The sequence below is a fragment of the Oncorhynchus gorbuscha genome, linkage group LG10 (assembly GCF_021184085.1).
Source record: "Oncorhynchus gorbuscha isolate QuinsamMale2020 ecotype Even-year linkage group LG10, OgorEven_v1.0, whole genome shotgun sequence".
Classification (NCBI taxonomy): Eukaryota; Metazoa; Chordata; class Actinopteri; order Salmoniformes; family Salmonidae; genus Oncorhynchus; species Oncorhynchus gorbuscha.
The window spans coordinates 24329994-24349524 of NC_060182.1; the positions used below are offsets into that span (position 1 = coordinate 24329994).

Consider the following 19531-nt stretch of genomic DNA (forward strand, 5'->3'; position numbering starts at 1 on the left):
TCATGCTGAAACAGGAAATGGCCTTCCCTAAACTGTTCCCACAAAGTTTGAAGCACAGAATCGTAGAATGTCATTGTATGTTGTAGTGTTAAGATTTCCCTTCACTGGAACTAAACCTAACCATGTAAAACAGCCCCAGACCATTATTCTTCCTCCACTAAACTTTACAGTTGGCACTATTCATTCGGGCATGTAGTGTTCTCCTGGCAGCCGCCAAACCCAGACTCGTCTGTCAGACTGCCAGATGGTGAAGCTTGATTCATCACTCCAGAGAACGTGTTTCTGCTGCAAGCTTTACACCACTCCAGCCAACGCTTGGCATTGCGCATGGTGATCTTAGGCTTGTCTGTGGATGCTCGGCCATGGAAACCCATATGATGAAGCTCTCAACGAACAGTTCAAGTGCTGACATTGCTTCCAGAGGCAGTTTGGTACTTGGTAGTGAGTGTTGCAACCGAGGACAGACGATTTTTACACACAATGCGCTTCAGCACTCGGCGGTCCCATTCTGTGAGCTTGTGTGGTCTACCGCTTCGCAGCTGAGACGTTGTATCTCTTAGACGTTTCCACTTCACAATAACAGCACTTGCAGTTAACCGGCGCAGCTCTAGCAGGGCAGAAATTTGACTAACTGAGTTGTTGGAAAGATGGCATCCTCTGTTGCTGCCACATTGAAAGTCACTGGGTTCTTCAGTAAGGCCATTCTACGGACAATGTTTGTCTATGGAGATTGCATGGCTTTGTCCTCGATTTTATACACCTGTCAGCAAAGATATGGCTGAAATAGCCGAATCCACTCATTTGGAGAGGTGTTCACAAACTTTTGTATTTATAGTGTATATTATTTATAATTAACCATCAATCTAAATAATCAACCAGCCAACCAATCAACATATCACTTCATTGGGGGTGCCTGCTGTGCGTACCTCTGTGTAGATGATGGCTGCCATCCAGAAGCGCTTGGTTGGGCGTGGCACAGACAGCATGGCCCAGAGGAAGATAAGGATGGGCAGGATCAGACTGAGCAGCGAGGCAGACACCATGTGATTCAGGATGATCACAAAGTAGCACAGCATCTCTGACTTAGACACCATGGTGTTGTACAGGGCAAACACCAGTCTCAGGTGTCTCGGAAGAGACTGGAAGAACTGATCAGACGCTTCAATTTCATCATTCCCAAACATACTGCAATAGAGGAGAATCACAGTACGTGAGAAAAATTGATTTTTTTTTTTTCTTATTCTCAACTTTACTGTAAGGTACTGTGATACAACTGAATGGGTACACTTGACTATACCATGATTGTAACAAGAAAAACCAAGTCCCAATCTCCCATGACTGACTTGTTGAGCAGTAGCTCGCTGGCCGTGAGATTCCTGGTCTCACTAAGAGGCCTGGAGGAGTCTGGGAAATCTTCGCTGTTCTCATCAAACTCCAGATAGTCCAGGGAGATGGATCCTGAAATCATCACAGCTTTTTCCCTCTCCTCCTCTTCTTCCTCCCTCCATTCCTCCTTCTCCATTCTATATTCCTCCTCCACTTTATATTCCCCCTCCTCTTCTTCATATGCATCCTTTCCTTCTTTACTGTCCTCCTTATTGGGAACAGTATCATCATGGCTGATGATAAATGTAATTCAGAAAGAAAGATGGATGTAAGATGAAGTCAAACAAACTATGAGTTTATAGAGGGGTATAGAAAGTTAGTAGATATGAAACCAAATATACAGCAAGTCAAATAAAATAATATTTGTTGAGGAGGAGCTGGAAAAACGGCCACCTTCTCCATTGGCGCCATCTTGAATAATGGTTTACGGTAAACAGAGCAGAGGAAACCATAAGTGCATAAGTGTCACCATCACCTTAGTGGAGGGTCTTCAGTGTCAAATGAGTCAAGGTCCAGGTTGGTAGTTTTCAGTAGTTTCCGTCTGAGTTGGTCGGCAGCGGCCTGGAGTATAGGAGGGTCATCAAGCTCATCCAGAGTGGGCTGACGAGACCCAAGCAGGGTCTCATCCGTCATGCAGCTAAGACGTGATGACAGGGAAACATGTTGACCATCCTGGTCCTATGAAGCCATTCATAAAGCCTCCATAAAGAGGTTATAATGCAGAATAGCATAATAGTAGAAATACTCAATAATACATTTAAAACTGATCGGTTCTGTATAACACATGCAGCCTGCTAATGGAATAGGTAACGAATTTCACAAATGAATGAATCAAGACTCTGTAGGTGATGCTAACCTGGACAAGCTGCTACCCCAGGAGATTTTGGAGTGGGTGTGTTTCAACGTGGAGTAACCTCGTGCTGATGACGGCACAGGTGGAGGGGAGGAGACAGGGGGAACTATGTCTTCCTGGTCTTCCAGGGAGGCCAGGGTGTTCTGTCTGGACATCCAGTTCTCATAGAAGCGCTTCACGCTCTCCTGTGACACCTCTTTCCCCTGTAAAAGGAACGTTTTATTTTTTGTCAACACTGCAGGGAGGACATAACTTAAAACAGGGTTTTACAAGTGAAATGACGTATCCCCTGTGGATGAATGTTACTTCACCTTCTTCTGTTGCTGGCCAAGAAGAGCCCTTTCAAAACGTAGCACTTTGGAGATGTCCAGACCATCTTTGCAGAAGGAGTTCAGGCCCTCAGTGAGGTCATCCAGAAGGGACAGGATAAACACCCATAAAAACTTGAGCGAGTCGATAATCCTCTGAAATATATTTTCTGTGAGAAGACAGAAACATTGTATCAAGTTAGTGGCAGTACACAGACTTCTAGAGTTATTCTACTGTATATCTATGAAGGGTCTGTTGAGGTGGAATGTTGACCTTTCTCCTCCACTTCATTTTCCTCTTCCAACTCATCCTCACTAGACTCGTCCCTCTCAATGCCTTGGATCAGACAATTAAAATCATGATGACACAAAACAACACATTAGTTAATCTGTCTCTATGACAGAATTATGCAAACAGTCCCATACAAACCAGACCCTCTTACCTTGCTGTCTCTGCAGCTGTCTCTTTGCCCTCCTCTTCTCCTCTTTTTTCATCTTCGACTCTTCTTTTCTGTGCAAATTTAGGGCTGCTTTGGAGCTTGTGACCCATGCCTCATAGGCTAACTGTGGAGAAAGGAGGCACATTCAACAACGTACCCTAACACTATTTTACAACTCCTTGTAGTTTGTCTTCGTTGTCCCTCACCTGAAAAGCAGATTTCTTCTTTGTTAGTGTCTCTTCCTCTTTCTTTTCCTGGACTTCCTCCTCTTCCTCTTCACTGTCACTCTCAAATAGATGGTAGCCACAGTTGTTTTCAACTGGAGGAAAGACAGAAGTGTGAAACAACAAAGACATGAACTCCTGCTCATTCTACTTTATACTATTGCAGGATGTGAACTGTTTTGATCACTTAAAATTCCCTGAGTTTGAATTTAAAAAATGACAATTCATAATGAGATTGAACCATATCCCCCTATTGAAGTTCTGTTTGTAACTGAACAAATCTGAATCTTATTACTTCGGTTTACGGAACCCTTACCACCAGGCCGTGAAACCCATGGTCTCCACCATTTCTCCTGATCATTCTCTGCCTTCTCAATTTCACCTGGAAAACATATTCCCCCATTCATCCCATCCCTCCATCATAAATGTATCCTTTCATTCATTGAGACTGAGAAGAATAATGAGTTGAGTCTCCGCTCACCTTAGAATGTAAAGCGATTTGAGCAGTTTTCATAGTCTAGTGCTATTGAATCTAATATTAAAGCTGGAGGTAAACATAGCCCCTAACCACAGAGCAAGGATCAAACTATCTTACCTCCCAATTATAGTAGGGGTAAATACAAATATCAGAGTATACGTTTAAGAACGGACCCTTCGTCAGTGGTTATGGACAACTTCTACTAGCTCCATGACACTCACCCTTTAGCACTATATCAGTAGGGGGCGCTGTTACGTCTCCTTGGCCAGGCTTACTCTTCTGTTTGGATTTGATCTTCTCCATCCTAGAGGAAGGGTTCAACACAGTGAATTAAAACAATGCAACAATAGCAAACCCCTTTGACTGAACACTAGATGAGAACAAACAAGCTGCTGTGGCATAAGTCTTACTGCTTCTTCAGTGTCTCCACAGACTTCTTCTCCATCTCCAGTCTTGCAGCAACCAGTTTCTTCACTTTGGCTTCAAAGAGCTCAGCACCCCTTGAAATATGAAAGAAAAACAACCTATGCGGTCATACATTCAGCTGGTTCTATTCAATAGATTAATAAACCGTCATCTCAAAACTTTACTGGTAAGGAAGTGGTCAGGTCAGCAACTAGATCATTCTAACCTGGAGGCCAGGATCTTGGAGGCTTTGAGGTCAGACACCATATACAGGAAGTAGTAGCTGAGGAAAACCCTCCTCTGAGCCAGGAGCACAGTGAAGCAGATCGCATCCCACACGATGCCCGCCTCCCCCTCCGGCAGCTCACACTCATCATCAGGAGCAGCTGGGAACACACACATATACACATATGTAAGCACACACGCAGGTGTGCACGTAGCTAAACACACCCAGACACAGATAGAACAGGCTACATTTACATTTACATTTAAGTCATTTAGCAGACGCTCTTATCCAGAGCGACTTACAAATTGGTGCATTCACCTTATGACATCCAGTGGGACAGTCACTTAACAATAGTGCATCTAAAACTTAGGGGGGTGGGGTGAGAGGCTACATAAATGCACAACAACACACACAGTGTGTTAATGTGATTATCAGTCACACTTACGGAGGTCATAGCCTTTGATTGTACAGACCATGCTGAAGGCCTGAATTAGCCAGCAACCATTCTTCAACAGGCTGTTCAGATAAGCACATGAGCCAAGCTGTGGACACACATACAGCAAGACAGATAGCTCAGAGGAGACAGAAGACGGGACACTGATACTGATAGTCAGTAAGTGGAGCTGTTACATTAGCATCAAAGAATGAAGATTAGTGTAGTAACACAGAACAGGCTGTTAGCATTGATGAGTGATTAAAACCAACTGTGTTATTAGCATAATACAATGTGGTACACATAGTATATGAATGAAAAATCCCTTTCAGCAACGAGGATAGGCTGGGTTTGAGGATGGGCTAGCTGAGACAGTGAGTGATTAGCTGGCTAACATACAGATAGCAGGTTCTTCATGCCGATGACAAAACAGGTGTAACCGATGAGCCAGTCCCAGAGCCTGAGGATGTATCGTACAGGCTGCATGAGCAGGCTGCCCCCGAACAGCATGAAGTAGAAGCAGGCTAGCAGGTAGCCCAGGCAGAAGATGTTAATGCGGGTGGTGCCTGTGATGAAGATGAGGCACAGCACCAGCCAGAAGAAGTAGCTGAACACAAACACCTTGACCATGTCCAGGTAGGACCTGAGGGAAGGAGAGACATCCATATTACCAATTGAGTAGGTGCAGGAGTTTTTCTATACCATGTAACCAGACTGGGAAAAACTCTAGGCTGTAGTTGTAGGCTGTAAGTTGTTTCATGAAAACTATAAAAGAGTTGTCTAAAGCACTTACAGGTCTGCGGCCACGCTAGCTTAGAGAGTCCACTGACCTGCAGTGGAGGAAGTTGTTGACAGGGATGTACTGGTTGAAGGAGCGTGGGTCCAAGCTGCGGCTGATCTCCACGTTCTCCCCGCCCATAAGGCGCACCGCGGCACGGTTCTCCTCCTCAAACACCTTCCACTGCAGCGATGAGCACATGAGCAGGAGGTGGTCGTCTGGACACGCAGAAAAACAAAATGGCTGCCTTGATCACTTACACTACATGACCAGAAGTATGTGTAAAACATGCCCGTCAAACATCTCATTCCAAAATCATGCGCAATAATATGGAGTTGGTCCTTCTTTTGCTGCTATAACAGCCTCCACTCTTTTGGGAAGGCTTTTCACTAGATGTTGGAACATTGCTACGAAGACTTGCTTCAATTCAGCCACGAGCATTAGTGAGGTTGGGCACTGATGTTGGGCGATTAGGCCTGGCCAGTTCAAATTCATCCCAATTCATTCCAATTCATCCCAAAGGTGTTCGATAGGGTTGAGGTCAGGGTTCTGTGCAGGCCAGTCAAGTTCTTCCACACTGATCTTGACAAACCATTTCTGTATGGACCTCACTTTGTGCATTGTCATGCTGAAACAGAAAAAGGCCTTCCCCAAACTATTGCCACAAAGTTGGAAGCACATAATCGTATACAATGTATGCTCTAGCGTTAAGACTTCCCTTCACTGGATCTAAGGGGCCTAGCCCAAACTATAAAAAACAGCTGCAGACCATTATTCATCCTCCACCAAACTTTGGGCAGGTAGCGTTTTCCTGGCATCTGCCAAATCCAGATTCGTCAATCAGACTGCCAGATCACTACAGAGAACTCATTCCCACTGCTCCAGAGTCCAATGGCGGTGAACTTTGCACCACTCCAGCTGACGATTACATTGCTAATGGGGATCTTAGGCTTGTCTGCGGCTGTTCGGCCATAGAAGCCCCTTTCATGAAGCTCCCGACGAACAGTTATTGTGCTGACATTGCTTCCAGACGCAGATTGTAACTCGGTAGTAAGTGTTGCAACTGAGGACAGACAATTTTTTGAGGCACTATGCACTCGGCGGTCCCGTTCTGTGATCTTGTTGTTCTTAGACATTTCCACTTCACAATAACAGCACTTACAGTTGACCGGGAATGAAATTTACGAACCGACTTGTTGAAAAGTGGCATCCTATGACGGTGCCAAGTTGAAAGTCACAGAGCCCTTCAGTAAGGCCATTCTACTGCCAATGTTTGTCTATGGAGATTGCATGCCTGTCAGCAACGGGTCTGGCTAAAATAGCCGAAACCAGTAATATATATATAGTGTATGTAGGAGATACAAATTGATGTTGTATGAATGGATTTACATTACACACTATATACAGGACATTCAGAAAGTATTCAGACCACTTGACTTTCTTTTGTTACCTTACAGCCTTATTCTAAAATGTACTAAATTGTTTTTTTTTCTCACCAATCTACACACAATACCCCAAAATGACAAAGCAAAAACAGGTTTGTAGAATATTTAGCAAATTCATAAAAACTAAAAACTGTACTATCACATTTACATAAGTTTTCAGACCCTTTACTCAGTACTTTGTTGAATCACATTTTGGCAGCGATTACAGCCTTGAGTCTTCTTGGGTATGATGCTACAAGATTGGCACACATTATCCCATTCTTCTCTGCAGATCCTCTGTCAGGTTGGAGGTGGAGCGCTGCTGCACAGCTATTTTTAGGTCTTTCAGGTCTCTCAGGTAAGTCTGGTTCTGGCTGGGCCACTCAAGGACATTCAGAGACTTGTCCCGAAGCCACTCCTGCATTGTTTTGGCAAGTGTGCTTAGGGTTGTTGTCCTATTGGAAGATGAACCTTCGCCCCAGTCTGAGGTCCTGAGTGCTCTGGAGCAGATTTTCATCAAGGATCTCTATGTACTTTGTACCTTTCATCTTTCCCTTGATCCTGACTAGTCTCCTAGTCCCTGGTGCTGAACAACATCCCCACAGCATGATGCCACCACCACCATTTATTTCATCTTTAAGTCAGTTAAGAACAGTTAAGACGCTTGGCATTCAGGACAAAGAGTTCAATCTTGGTTTCATCAGACCAGAAAATCTTGTTTCTCATGGTCTGAGAGTCCTTTAGGTGCGTTTTGGCAAACTCCAAGCGGGCTGTCATGTGCCTTTTACTGAGGAGTGTCTTGCGTCTGGCCACCCTATCATAAAGGCCTGATTGGTGGAGTGGTACAGAGATGGTTGTCTATCTGGAAGGTTCTCCCATCTCCATCAGGATCTTGGTCACCTCCTTGACCAAGGCCCTTCTCCCCTGCTCAGTTTGGCCAGGCGGCCAGCTCTAGGAAGAGTCTTGGTGGTTCCAATCTTCTTCCATTTAAGAATGATGGAGGCCACTGTGTTCTTGGGGACCTTCAATGCTGCAGACATTTTTTGGTACCTTTCCCCAGATCTGTGCCTCGACACAATCCTGTCTCGGAGCTCTACGGACAATTCCTTCCACCTCATGGCTTGTTTTTTTCTCTGACATGCACTGTCAACTGTGGGACCTTACCTGTATATAGACAGGTATGTGCCTTTCCAAATCATGTCCACTCAATTGAATTTACCACAGGTGGACTCCAATCAAGTTGTAGAAACATCTCAAGGATGATCAATGGAAACAGGATGCACCTGAGCTCAATTTAGAGTCTCATAGCAAGGGTCTGAATACTTATGTAAATAAGGTATTTTTGTTTTTTATTTGTAATACATTTTCTGAAATAAAAATAAACTGTTTTCGCTTTGTTATTATGGGGTATGGTGTGTAGATTGATCAGGACTTTTTTAATTGAATCCATGTTAAAATAAGGCTGTAACGTAACAACGTGTGGAGAAAGGGAAGGGGACTGAATACTTTCCAAATGCACTGTATCGTAGACAATGGCCTGAATCCTTGAGATATGCATTCATACTTTCATGAAAATCAAGAAAGATTGTCAATAGGAGATTTCCCCCAAATTACTGAAATTGGAAATTGCTGGGATGAAGACAGAGAGACTCACAGAAAATGAAGTAAGGGGCAGGACGCATGGCGAAGTCAGGCAGATAAAGCCACTTGATGAGGTTGGAGGTCAGGGCCTGACTGGAGGTCCTCCATGGATAATCTGACAGATAGAGGAGAAAATTAAGAAAGCAGTGATAGAAACTATTTACTATTCTATCACAGGGTAACTGCACATGTTTTTAATGGCAGTAACTCTAGAATGAGGCCTATGTAATATGCAATCGTGTGACTCAAATCCCAATCACACATCAATTATGGTGTAGTTACTACTGTAGTACATTGTAATCTCCAGATATCTCTCCTTACCGACACAGAGAGCGGGAGGGATGCCGATACAGAGCAGGTACTGCAGCACCATGAGTCCTGCAGTGAAGCAGCAGTACTTAGGCCACACCTCCCCTATGGCCTTCCTGCGTCGTCGTGACAGAACAGCCATCAGAGCACAGGAGTGCAGCAGCGCATAGAAATCCATCCGTTGGCCAATCACATTCACCGCCACCACAAAGCACACCTGAGGGACAGGAAGACCATCTCAAAGAGCTATGCAACCACTGTGACATGATGATCCTTCAAAATGAAAACATATAGATTAATAGCACAACATCTCAAATGGAAGCTACAGTAAAAGAGCTATATTGGTTGAAGCTACTCTACCTCCAGGCCAAACTTGTAGAAGAAGTAGTTGATGAAGTACTTGATGCAGGGCAGGATACCTTGGTCCAGGTGCTGGCGTGTGATGCCTTGGAAGATGATGCTGAAGGAGGGGACCTTGAGGTCATTGTGGAGGCGATAGTAGAGCTGGTGTCTATGGACCGTCACCTCAAACACCAGCAGCCCCAGCACCATCAGGTGGTTCTGACATCAAAGAAAAACACAACCAAAGATCACTCAGACGATAGAACCACAGATTAATGAAGCTACCACACTAATAATAGGATATTCATTTATATGTACCATACTTACCATTATGTATTAATCTGTTATTAAAATGCATACATCTCAATATCTCTCTTTCAATGGTTTTCATGGCATCAATATTACTAAATAACCACAGACACTGAGTGAAAAGCTTGTCTTACCCTGAGACAGGGCAGGATCCTGTCTTCACACTTGCGCAGCTCTCCACACCATATGGCTGGGTCAACAGGCTTCACATAAAGCACAGACCTCCTCAGCAGCTCTGCCATGTTCCCCTCCAGCTCCAGCCCTGTCCCATTAACTGACACCAGGCTCTGCACAAACAGAGATGCATACTACTGTAAATGTAGATAGTCACACACACACACACACATGCACGCACGCACACACACACATGCACGAAAACATGACATAATTCCCTTACGAGCCAACCATTATCAAGTAGATATTGATGCTACAGAATAATTTATTTTCAGTATTTGGTCAGTGTTTTGCATTCTAGCGGTAAGTGAACTCACAGTGGTACAGTTGGAGGAGTACTCCAGAGGTTTGATGACCTTGAGCTGGTACAGCATCTTACACACCACCATGACACAGGCCCAGACTGAGGACACACTGGAGGCGATGGGGCGGAGCCGGGGGAAGGGCAGGGCAAAGGCCCACAGTACCAGAAACAGGAAATTCATCAGAGACACCTTGGGCAAAGGAACGCAAAGCATGAAAGCACATGTTTAGTGCAGACCCCCTACACAGCATTTGTGGTGAAATCAGTGCAGTGTAAATGCAGTAGATGCACTATAAAATGTACTCTAAATGGGGTCAAGTTACAATGACAACATGGAGTTTCAGGGTCACATAAAGACATCTGACCTCTTGCAGGGACACCCAGATAATGCCGGTAGAAACGATCTTGAGGCTGTGGAGCTCCAGCAGCCTCCAACTTATCTCTTGAGCCCGCTGGAAGACAGCCAGAGCCTGGAGCAGCAGCAGGCCAGCCCGGTCCACCATCAATCCCCACTGGGTCAGACGCTCCTCTGGGGCACCTAGCGGGCACAACAAGGACAGCAGACTCAGGGTCAGATAAAAGATGTGATATGCTGTGCTCGATTTCACAGACTGTTCTGTTTATGTAGCATATTTGTTTGTATTGTCTATGTGCTGTTAAAATGAGCTTACTTCTGGTACAGTGAATTAGAATCTGAATCTCAGTGGCACACACCTGTTCCCTCTCGGTCCTCCTCAGATTTCTTCTCTGATGAGGCAGACAGTCCATCACTGTCCAACGTGTGCTGACTCCCCACACGTCCTGACTCCTCACTCATCTGCTTTCTCTGCTCCTTCGCCATCCTAGCAGGGAGACGGTAGGCAAGTCATATAATAAGTAATACACTATATACAGTACATGCGGTATAACACTGATACAATACATGCAAAGGAAGGAAATGTACAGAAAAATGTACCGTTTCTGCAACTTTTCAATGTTTTCTTTCATTCTGATGAAAGATACAAATCAGGTTAAACATTGTACTTAGAGTGCTAACATTGTTTTAAATGATCTGAAAAATATTACGTTACCATTTTTAAGAATTTGTAATGAATGAAATGATATCACCCAAATATATTTTTGCAACAAATGACCAAAGCATGAGCTCGACTCCCTTTTTATACTTTATGTTTGCCCAACTAAGGGTGTTTAAGATTTCTGAGACACTGGGCAAACCACGGTGTGTGAAGCATGCCATTCACAGAGACAGAAATGCAGCTCTTACATGTCAGCTATCACATTGACTGATTTTCTCAGCTCTTCCTCTCTGGATGAAGAGAGATGGACAGAATAGATGACACACAACATAGAGATGAGTGGAGAATGACAGCATGATTTTCCAAAGAAATAAACATAATTGGAGCAATCAGATCATTACATTAATTTACTCCGTTTTCAATTTTTAGATTTATACTGATAACGCCATTCTACATCTTTTTTTATTAAAGGCCCAGCGTAGTCAAAAACGTTATTAAATATATTTCCACAACAAGTAAAATTGTGAAAATGATGATAATGCCCATTTAGTGTAAGAGCTGTTTGAGAAGACCACCTGAAATGTCAACCTGTTTTGGTGGGAAGACACCATAAGAAAGAGCTTGTTTTCTGTTTTCCCCTCCCCACTCAGACCACTCCCAGACAGTCATAGCAAAATTATTGCTTGAGAAATTGTTCTTTGCTAAGAAGCTTTTTTTGCTTCTTGTTGACCATTTTCATTGAAAAAAGGTACTTAATTGTTACACAGAAATGATTTGATATTGAGATGAAAACAGCTGCATTGGACCTTTAAGAAAATGCGTCTAAAAATACCAGTTGGCATGAAAATGACATGAAAGGACCACTTTAATGGACTAGTAGCAGTTCCCTCTTCCCTGATATAAAGCACATTATAAACTGGGTGGTTCGAACCCTGAATGCTGATTGGCTGAATGCCATGGCATATCAGACCGTATACGTTGTATGACAAAACATTTGTTTTTACTCTTCTAATTACGTTGGCAACCAGTTTATTATAGCAATAACGCACCTCCGGGGTTTGTGGTATATGGCAAATATACCACAGCTAAGGGCTGTATCCAGGCACTCCACTTACGCGTTGTGCATATGAACAGCCCTTAACCATGGTATATTGGCCATATACCATACCCCACGGGTCTTATTGCTTAAGTATCCGAGGGGTTGTGATCAGGTTAGCTGTCCCACCTGGTTTGTCCCTGGCGGACAGGTATGTTGTCCAGGTTGGTGAGCTCCAGGAAGTCCCGGTTGAAATAGTGCAGCTGCAGGATGCAGGCCAATAGGAAGGCTGCAGGGAGGAGGATCCGAGCAAACAGCTCCACAGTGTCGTACTGCTCCAACCCCAGATCACGGAGACTAGAGGACAGAGGACAGGGACAGAGGACAGAGGACAGAGGACAGAGGACAGAGGACAGAGGACAGAGGAAAGGGACAGGGACAGGGACAGGGACAGGGACAGGGACAGGGACAGGGACAGGGACAGGGACAGGGACAGGGACAGGGGACATAGGACAGGGACAGGGACAGGGACAGGGACAGGGACAGGGACAGAGGACAGGGACAGAGGACAGAGGACAGGGACAGGGACAGGGACAGGGACAGGGACAGGGACAGGGACAGGGACAGAGGACAGGGACAGAGGACAGAGGACAGAGGACAGGGACAGGGACAGGGACAGGGACAGAGGACAGGGACAGGGACAGAGGACAGGGACAGGGACAGGGACAGAGGACAGGGACAGGGACAGAGGACAGAGGACAGGGACAGAGGACAGAGGACAGAGGACAGGGACAGGGACAGGGACAGAGGACAGGGACAGGGACAGGGACAGAGGACAGAGACAGGGACAGGGACAGAGGACAGAGACAGGGACAGGGACAGGGACAGAGGACAGGGACAGAGGACAGGGACAGGGACAGGGACAGGGACAGGGACAGAGGACAGGAGGGACAGGGACAGGGACAGGGACAGGGACAGGGACAGGGACAGGGACAGAGGACAGGGACAGGGACAGAGGACAGGGACAGGGACAGAGGACAGGGACAGGGACAGAGGACAGGGACAGGGACAGGGACATAGGACAGGGACAGGGGACAGGGACAGAGGACAGGGACAGAGGACAGGGACAGGGACAGGGACAGAGGACAGAGGACAGGGACAGGGACAGGGACAGGGACAGGGACAGGGACAGGGACAGGGACAGGGACAGAGGACAGGGACAGGGACAGAGGACAGGGACAGGGACAGAGGACAGGGACAGGGACAGGGACAGGGACAGGGACAGAGGACAGAGGACAGAGGACAGGGACAGGGACAGGGACAGAGGACAGGGACAGGGACAGGGACAGAGGACAGAGACAGGGACAGGGACAGAGGACAGAGGACAGAGGACAGGGACAGGGACAGGGACAGGGACAGAGGACAGAGGACAGGGACAGGGACAGGGACAGGGACAGAGGACAGGGACAGGGACAGGGACAGGGACAGGGACAGAGGACAGGGACAGAGGACAGGGACAGGGACAGGGACAGGGACAGGGACAGAGGACAGGGACAGAGGACAGAGGACAGAGGACAGGGACAGGGACAGGGACAGGGACAGGGACAGGGACAGGGACAGGGACAGGGACAGGGACAGGGACATAGGACAGGGACAGGGACAGGGACAGGGACAGGGACAGGGACAGGGACAGGGACAGAGGACAGAGGACAGGGACAGGGACAGGGACAGAGGACAGGGACAGAGGACAGGGACAGGGACAGGGACAGGGACAGGGACAGGGACAGGGGACAGGGACAGGGGACAGGGACAGGGACAGGGACAGAGGACAGAGACAGGGACAGGGACAGAGGACAGAGGACAGAGGACAGAGGACAGGGACAGAGGACAGAGGACAGGGACAGGGACAGAGGACAGGGACAGGGACAGGGACAGAGGACAGAGACAGGGACAGGGACAGGGACAGGGACAGGGACAGGGACAGGGACAGAGGACAGGGACAGGGACAGGGACAGGGACAGGGACAGGGACAGGGACAGGGACAGGGACAGGGACAGGGACAGGGACAGGGACAGGGACGCACTGAGCACATAACGTCTACCAGTGGTGTTAACAGTACTAATGAAATGACATCAGACACATGGGAACCATATGTTTGATGTATTTTGTACCATTCCACTGATTCCGCTCCAGCCATTACCAAGAGCCCATGCTCCCCAATTAAGGTGCCAGCAACCTCCTGGGATGCCTACAGTATGTTATTAGTCATGGATCATCAGGGAGACTTTCAGACACAGGGTACAAGATATGTGGAGTTTCTGGCCAATGAATGACTCAATGGATCAATTATCACTGTAGCACTTTAAAGTCTTGGGGTGACTACAACAATATGGAGGCATAAGAAGCACTGTGAATGTATAGTGTTGGCCACAGTGCCACCATACACACTCACCCTTCCTCAGACATGCCCATGATCTGTCTGAACAGGCCAGACACGGTCTTAAACTGGTACATGTAGATGGCTATCAGGACGACCATGGAGTAGCCCACCACCACCGCCCAAAAGTACTTTAGCACTCGCCTCCACACGTCATAACGGATCTGAGGAATGGTAACATCGATACCATGATAATCAAGGTCAAATCACTCTACAAATACTAATCACAGGGTGCAATGTTATTTTATAAAGATCATTCAAGCACTCTGATTTCCCTCAATTACGACACACATTTCATGACAACAGGCGTCCACAAAATAAGTTGTCTTTTCAAACCCATTTATCATCGCAGTCTTCGAGAGAAACACTCTTTTCACACCACTTCGATACGGCTACACTCTTAGAATAAAGGGTTATTTGCGGGGGGATAGGGTTCTACCAATAACTGTTTTGATCTGAATAACCCTTTTAAGAAGACAAGGGTTCTTTGTCAGGCAAAGGGTTCTACTTAAAACCTTTAATAGGCTGACCACACCGCAAGCGTCGCGTGCATGAGCGTTGCAAAATACATGTAGGAATCTATGTTATTCAATTATTTGAATCCAACCCTTTTTTATCCATCTTCGCATAAAATGACATACCCAAATCTAACTGCCTGTAGCTCAGGACCTGATGCAAGGATATGAATATTCTAACACTTTGACGTTTGTGGAAATGTGAAGATAATGTAGGAGAATATAACACACTAAATCTGGTGAAAGATAATACAAAGATCCTGTAGAGGTTAACAAAGGGACAAAGATCCTATAGAGGTTAACAATTCCTAACTCTGGATTCCAATAGGAATTACACATCACTTTGCAAGCCAGCATAATGTGACTTGCAGGCCTGATATGGCAACATCACTATGTTAGGGTATTATTAGCCCTTCCAATAAAGGCCTTATGATATATGTAATGTATTATCATAAATAATGCAATTGTAAAGGCTAATAAGGCTGTTGGAACCCTCCAAAGATAAAAGGGTTCTCGGTAGAACCCTTCATAGACAGTTCTAGGAAGAACCTTTCGATGATAACCGCTTTATAATGGGTTCTAGGCAGAACCCTTCATTCAGGGTTCTAGGTAGAACCATGCACAGGGGGTTATTTGAATAACCCTACATAGAGGATTCTAGATAGAACCCTCTGCAAAGGGTTTTACACAGCATTAAAAAAGGTTCCCCTACGGGGACAAACCAAAGGGCCCCTTATGGTTCTACTTAGCCCCTTTTTTTCTAAGAGTGTACAACCGGAAGTTACTTTTTTAGCAGGGTAGGAAAACTTAAGCATTAGGTTGGGCGAATTAACTTAGCAGGTTAGGAGAATTAGGTTAAGGCTAGGAAAAGGGTTAGGGTTAGCGAAAATGCTCTGCTAACCTGCTACGAAAATCACTTCCAGTCGTAGCTGTATCAAAGTGATGTGAAAAGAATGTGTCTCCTGTCTTCATATGTTAATTACACATTCACAATTTATTTACATAATAATAACTAAATTATTAAATGTAATGCAGCAATATGCACAATATATACACTGCTCAAAAAGAATAAAGGGAACACTAAAATAACACATCCTAGATATGAATGAATGAAATATTATTTTTAAATAGTTTTTTCTTTCCACACTACAGGCTGATCCAACTTTGATGTAATGTCCTTAAAACAAGTCAAGATGAGGCTCAGTAGTGTGTGTGGCCTCCATGTGCCTGTATGACCTCCCTACAACGCCTGGGCATGCTCCTAATGAGGTGGCGGACAGTCTGTGGTGCAACGTGGCATTGGTGGATGGAGAGAGACATGATGTCCCAGATGTGCACAATTGGATTCAGGTCTGGGGAGCGGGCGGGCCAGTCCATAGCATCAACGCCTTCCTCTTGCAGGAACTGCTGACACACTCCAGCCACATGAGGTCTAGCATTGTCTTGCATTAGGAGGAACCCAGGGCCAACCGCAACAGCATATGGTCTCACAAGGGGTCTGAGGATCTCATCTCGGTACCTAATGGCAGTCAGGCTACCTCTGGCGAGCACATGGAGGGCTGTGCAGCCCCCCAAAGAAATGCCACCCCACACCATGACTGACCCACCGCCAAACCGGTCATGTTTGAGGATGTTGCAGGCAGCAGAACTTTCTCCAAGGCGTCTCCAGACTGTGGAGCACAGTGCGCCAGTGGCGAATTTGCTAATCTTGGTGTTCTCCGGCAAATGAAAAACATCCTGCACGGTGTTGGGCTGTATGAACAACCCCCACCTATGGACGTCGGGAATACCACCCTCATGGAGTCTGTTTCTGACCGTTTGAGCAGACACATGCACATTTGTGGCCTGCTGGAGGTCATTTTGCAGGGCTCTGGCAGTGCTCCTCCTGCTCCTCCTTGCACAAAGGTGGAGGTAGAGGGCCTGCTGCTGGGCTGTTGCCCTCCTACGGCCTCCTCCACATCTCCTGATGTACTGGCCTGTCTCCTGGTAGCGCCTCCATCCTCTGGACACTACACTGACAGACACAGCAAACCTTCTTGCCACAGCTCGCATTGATGTTCCATCCTGGATGAGCTGCACTACCTGAGCCACTTGTGTGGGTTGTAGACTCCGTCTCATGCTACCACTAGAGTGAAAGCACCGCCAGCATTCAAAAGTGACCAAAACATAAGCCAGAAAGCATAGGAACTGAGAAGTGGTCTGTGGTCCCCACCTGCAGAACCACTCCTTTATTGGGGGTGTCTTGCTAATTGCCTATAACTATAATTTCCACCTGTTGTCTATTCCATTGGCACAACAGCATGTGAAATGTATTGTCAATCAGTGTTGCTTCCTAAATGGACAGTTTGATTTCACATAAGTGTGATTGACTTGGAGTTACATTGTGTTGTTTAAGTGTACCCTTTATTTTTTTGAGCAGTGTATTTACCCTCAGTCAGACTGTATGTGAAACAACTATGCTGCTGGCAATGATAAACAAAAGGGTCATCTTGGCTTCCTTACAGTATGTGTGGTGTGAGGTTGTAGTTAAGCCATTAAGCTTCTGTAAGTGCTCAGAGCTAAAAGGTCAGCAGAAATACAAGATGGGGAGGGAAACCAGGAAAACAGCAGCATAAATGTTTTGTGTCTGTGTTTACGAAGTAGGATCAATATTCATAACCGGATCTGTATTGATGAGAGTCTCGAGCTGTCGTTGAGGTATTGGATGCGAAGGGGCAGTAAATGTGCCATAACTTTTGTTGACCCTCTTCGCTTCTTAAGTGCCGTAAACAGCTAATGATGACTATTAGTTAGTTAGTTAGTTAGTTAATTACCATATCAGTAGCATCACTAGCGTGTCAGACAATCATACTGTGTAAGGGTGAGTGGGGTCAGTAATAAGGTACTGTATTTACAGAGCGAGGATCTGAAATGAACTTTTTGGTCAACTAGATTTTACGGCTCTTAAATCAAACCATTTCACAGCCGTTTTCCTTTTCATTTGACACAATCTTTCACTCAGTTTCACCCTTCTCTTTTTAATAACATTGTAGATAGAATCTTATATAATATAAACTTTATTTATATAGCACAATCCATATGGTATTTCCTGTGTAGTGTACACAACAACATTGGTTTAACATTATCTAGAAGTAAGTATGAGGCCCACCTGATAGAGGACGACACAGAAGAGGAACAGCACAATGTAGAGGATCTTGTAGACCATCACCTTCCCGGAGAAGCTGACCACAAAGAACATGGAGCAGCAGAACAGGATCCAGTACTTCACCAGGGTTCCCTTGACCGCTGAACCCAGCATCTCCATTACGAGGGAGGTATCACCTTCATCCGCTAAGGGAGAGTAGGAACACAACATAGAACTGGTTCAAAGGGTCAAACACCTCTGTGGGTTAGAGCACTGTTCAGTGAAGAATGTTACAGACACCTGGGTACAATATAATGTTCATTTCTAATGCATATGTTGCTGTATTAGAGAACGTGACTTTATCAGTTTGAATCCATAAAGTATGCATAAAAGGAGAAGAGTCCAGACGTGGTAGCACTTTGACTTCATCCAGAGACTCTTCTGACTCCTTCAGATCCTGCTCTTCCCGTTTCTCCTTCAGTTGTTGACGGAACAGAAGCAAGAAGCTAAAGGCGTAGAACACCTTGGCTCCCAGGTGGACGCAGGGTGCTGGGTAACTGGCCATGTCAAAATCTACCAGCACAGCGTGGGCTAGGTCAGGGTAAAGCTCGTCCCTCCGCAGCCTCAGACTGCTCAGGAAGGCAAGCAGTAGCAGCACGGTGCCGTACACTGCCAGGAAGGGAGCACTCATCATGGCGTAGCGCCGACGGTCACGCATTATCCAGATCAGACACGACCACACCAGCAGGGCAAACGTCAGCCAGCTGTTATAGGTGATGCTCCACACCTGAGGGGTTGAAGGAACACAGGACACAGGGATACCTAGTCAGTTATCCAACAGAATGAATCAGAGAGGTGTGGGGGGCTGCCTTAATCGACATCCACATCTTCAGCACCCGGGGAACAGTGGGTTAAACGCCTTGCTCAGGGGCAGAACGACAGATTTTTACCTTGTCAGCTCGAGGTTTCAATCCAGCAACCTTTCGGTTACTGTCCCAATGCTCTAACCACTCGGCTACCTGCCGCTGGCACTCTGCACATCTCAAATACATTCTTAGAAAAATGGGTTCCAAAAGGGTTCTTCAGCTGTCCCCATAGGAGAACCCTTTTGGGTGCCATGTGAGAACCCTTTGAGGAATGGGTTCTGCATGGAACCTGAAACAGTTCTACCTGGAACCAAAAAGGGTTCTTCATAGGATTTTGCTATGGGGACATCTGAAGAACCCTTTTAGGTTGTAGATAGCACTTTTTTTCTCCGAGTGTAGTTATATAACCGTGTTTATGTTACAGAGATGTGAAGGTAATTGATCTCTATTTAGTTAGACTATTAAAGGAATTGTTTTCGGAAAGTTAATTGTTCAGTGACTAA

At 45.9% G+C, this 19531-nt stretch overlaps 1 protein-coding gene across 1 annotated transcript in view; it reads right to left on the bottom strand.

Moving 5' to 3' along the window:
• Nucleotides 1-19531, bottom strand: part of LOC124046852 (piezo-type mechanosensitive ion channel component 2-like) — a 35860-nt gene that overhangs the window by 7691 nt on the left and 8638 nt on the right. The window contains exons 13-37 of the mRNA XM_046367643.1: nucleotides 18571-18949; nucleotides 18187-18368; nucleotides 14539-14687; nucleotides 12276-12443; nucleotides 10749-10876; nucleotides 10400-10572; nucleotides 10048-10224; nucleotides 9691-9843; nucleotides 9266-9466; nucleotides 8918-9122; nucleotides 8610-8711; nucleotides 5584-5749; nucleotides 5153-5396; nucleotides 4766-4862; nucleotides 4321-4480; nucleotides 4100-4189; nucleotides 3911-3993; nucleotides 3248-3306; nucleotides 2991-3111; nucleotides 2822-2884; nucleotides 2551-2717; nucleotides 2243-2442; nucleotides 1862-2023; nucleotides 1344-1619; nucleotides 927-1185 (exon numbers count right to left, since the gene is read on the bottom strand). Coding sequence (XP_046223599.1) covers nucleotides 927-1185; nucleotides 1344-1619; nucleotides 1862-2023; nucleotides 2243-2442; nucleotides 2551-2717; nucleotides 2822-2884; nucleotides 2991-3111; nucleotides 3248-3306; nucleotides 3911-3993; nucleotides 4100-4189; nucleotides 4321-4480; nucleotides 4766-4862; nucleotides 5153-5396; nucleotides 5584-5749; nucleotides 8610-8711; nucleotides 8918-9122; nucleotides 9266-9466; nucleotides 9691-9843; nucleotides 10048-10224; nucleotides 10400-10572; nucleotides 10749-10876; nucleotides 12276-12443; nucleotides 14539-14687; nucleotides 18187-18368; nucleotides 18571-18949 — 4164 coding nt within the window. The remainder of the gene's footprint in view (nucleotides 1-926; nucleotides 1186-1343; nucleotides 1620-1861; nucleotides 2024-2242; nucleotides 2443-2550; nucleotides 2718-2821; nucleotides 2885-2990; nucleotides 3112-3247; nucleotides 3307-3910; nucleotides 3994-4099; nucleotides 4190-4320; nucleotides 4481-4765; nucleotides 4863-5152; nucleotides 5397-5583; nucleotides 5750-8609; nucleotides 8712-8917; nucleotides 9123-9265; nucleotides 9467-9690; nucleotides 9844-10047; nucleotides 10225-10399; nucleotides 10573-10748; nucleotides 10877-12275; nucleotides 12444-14538; nucleotides 14688-18186; nucleotides 18369-18570; nucleotides 18950-19531) is intronic.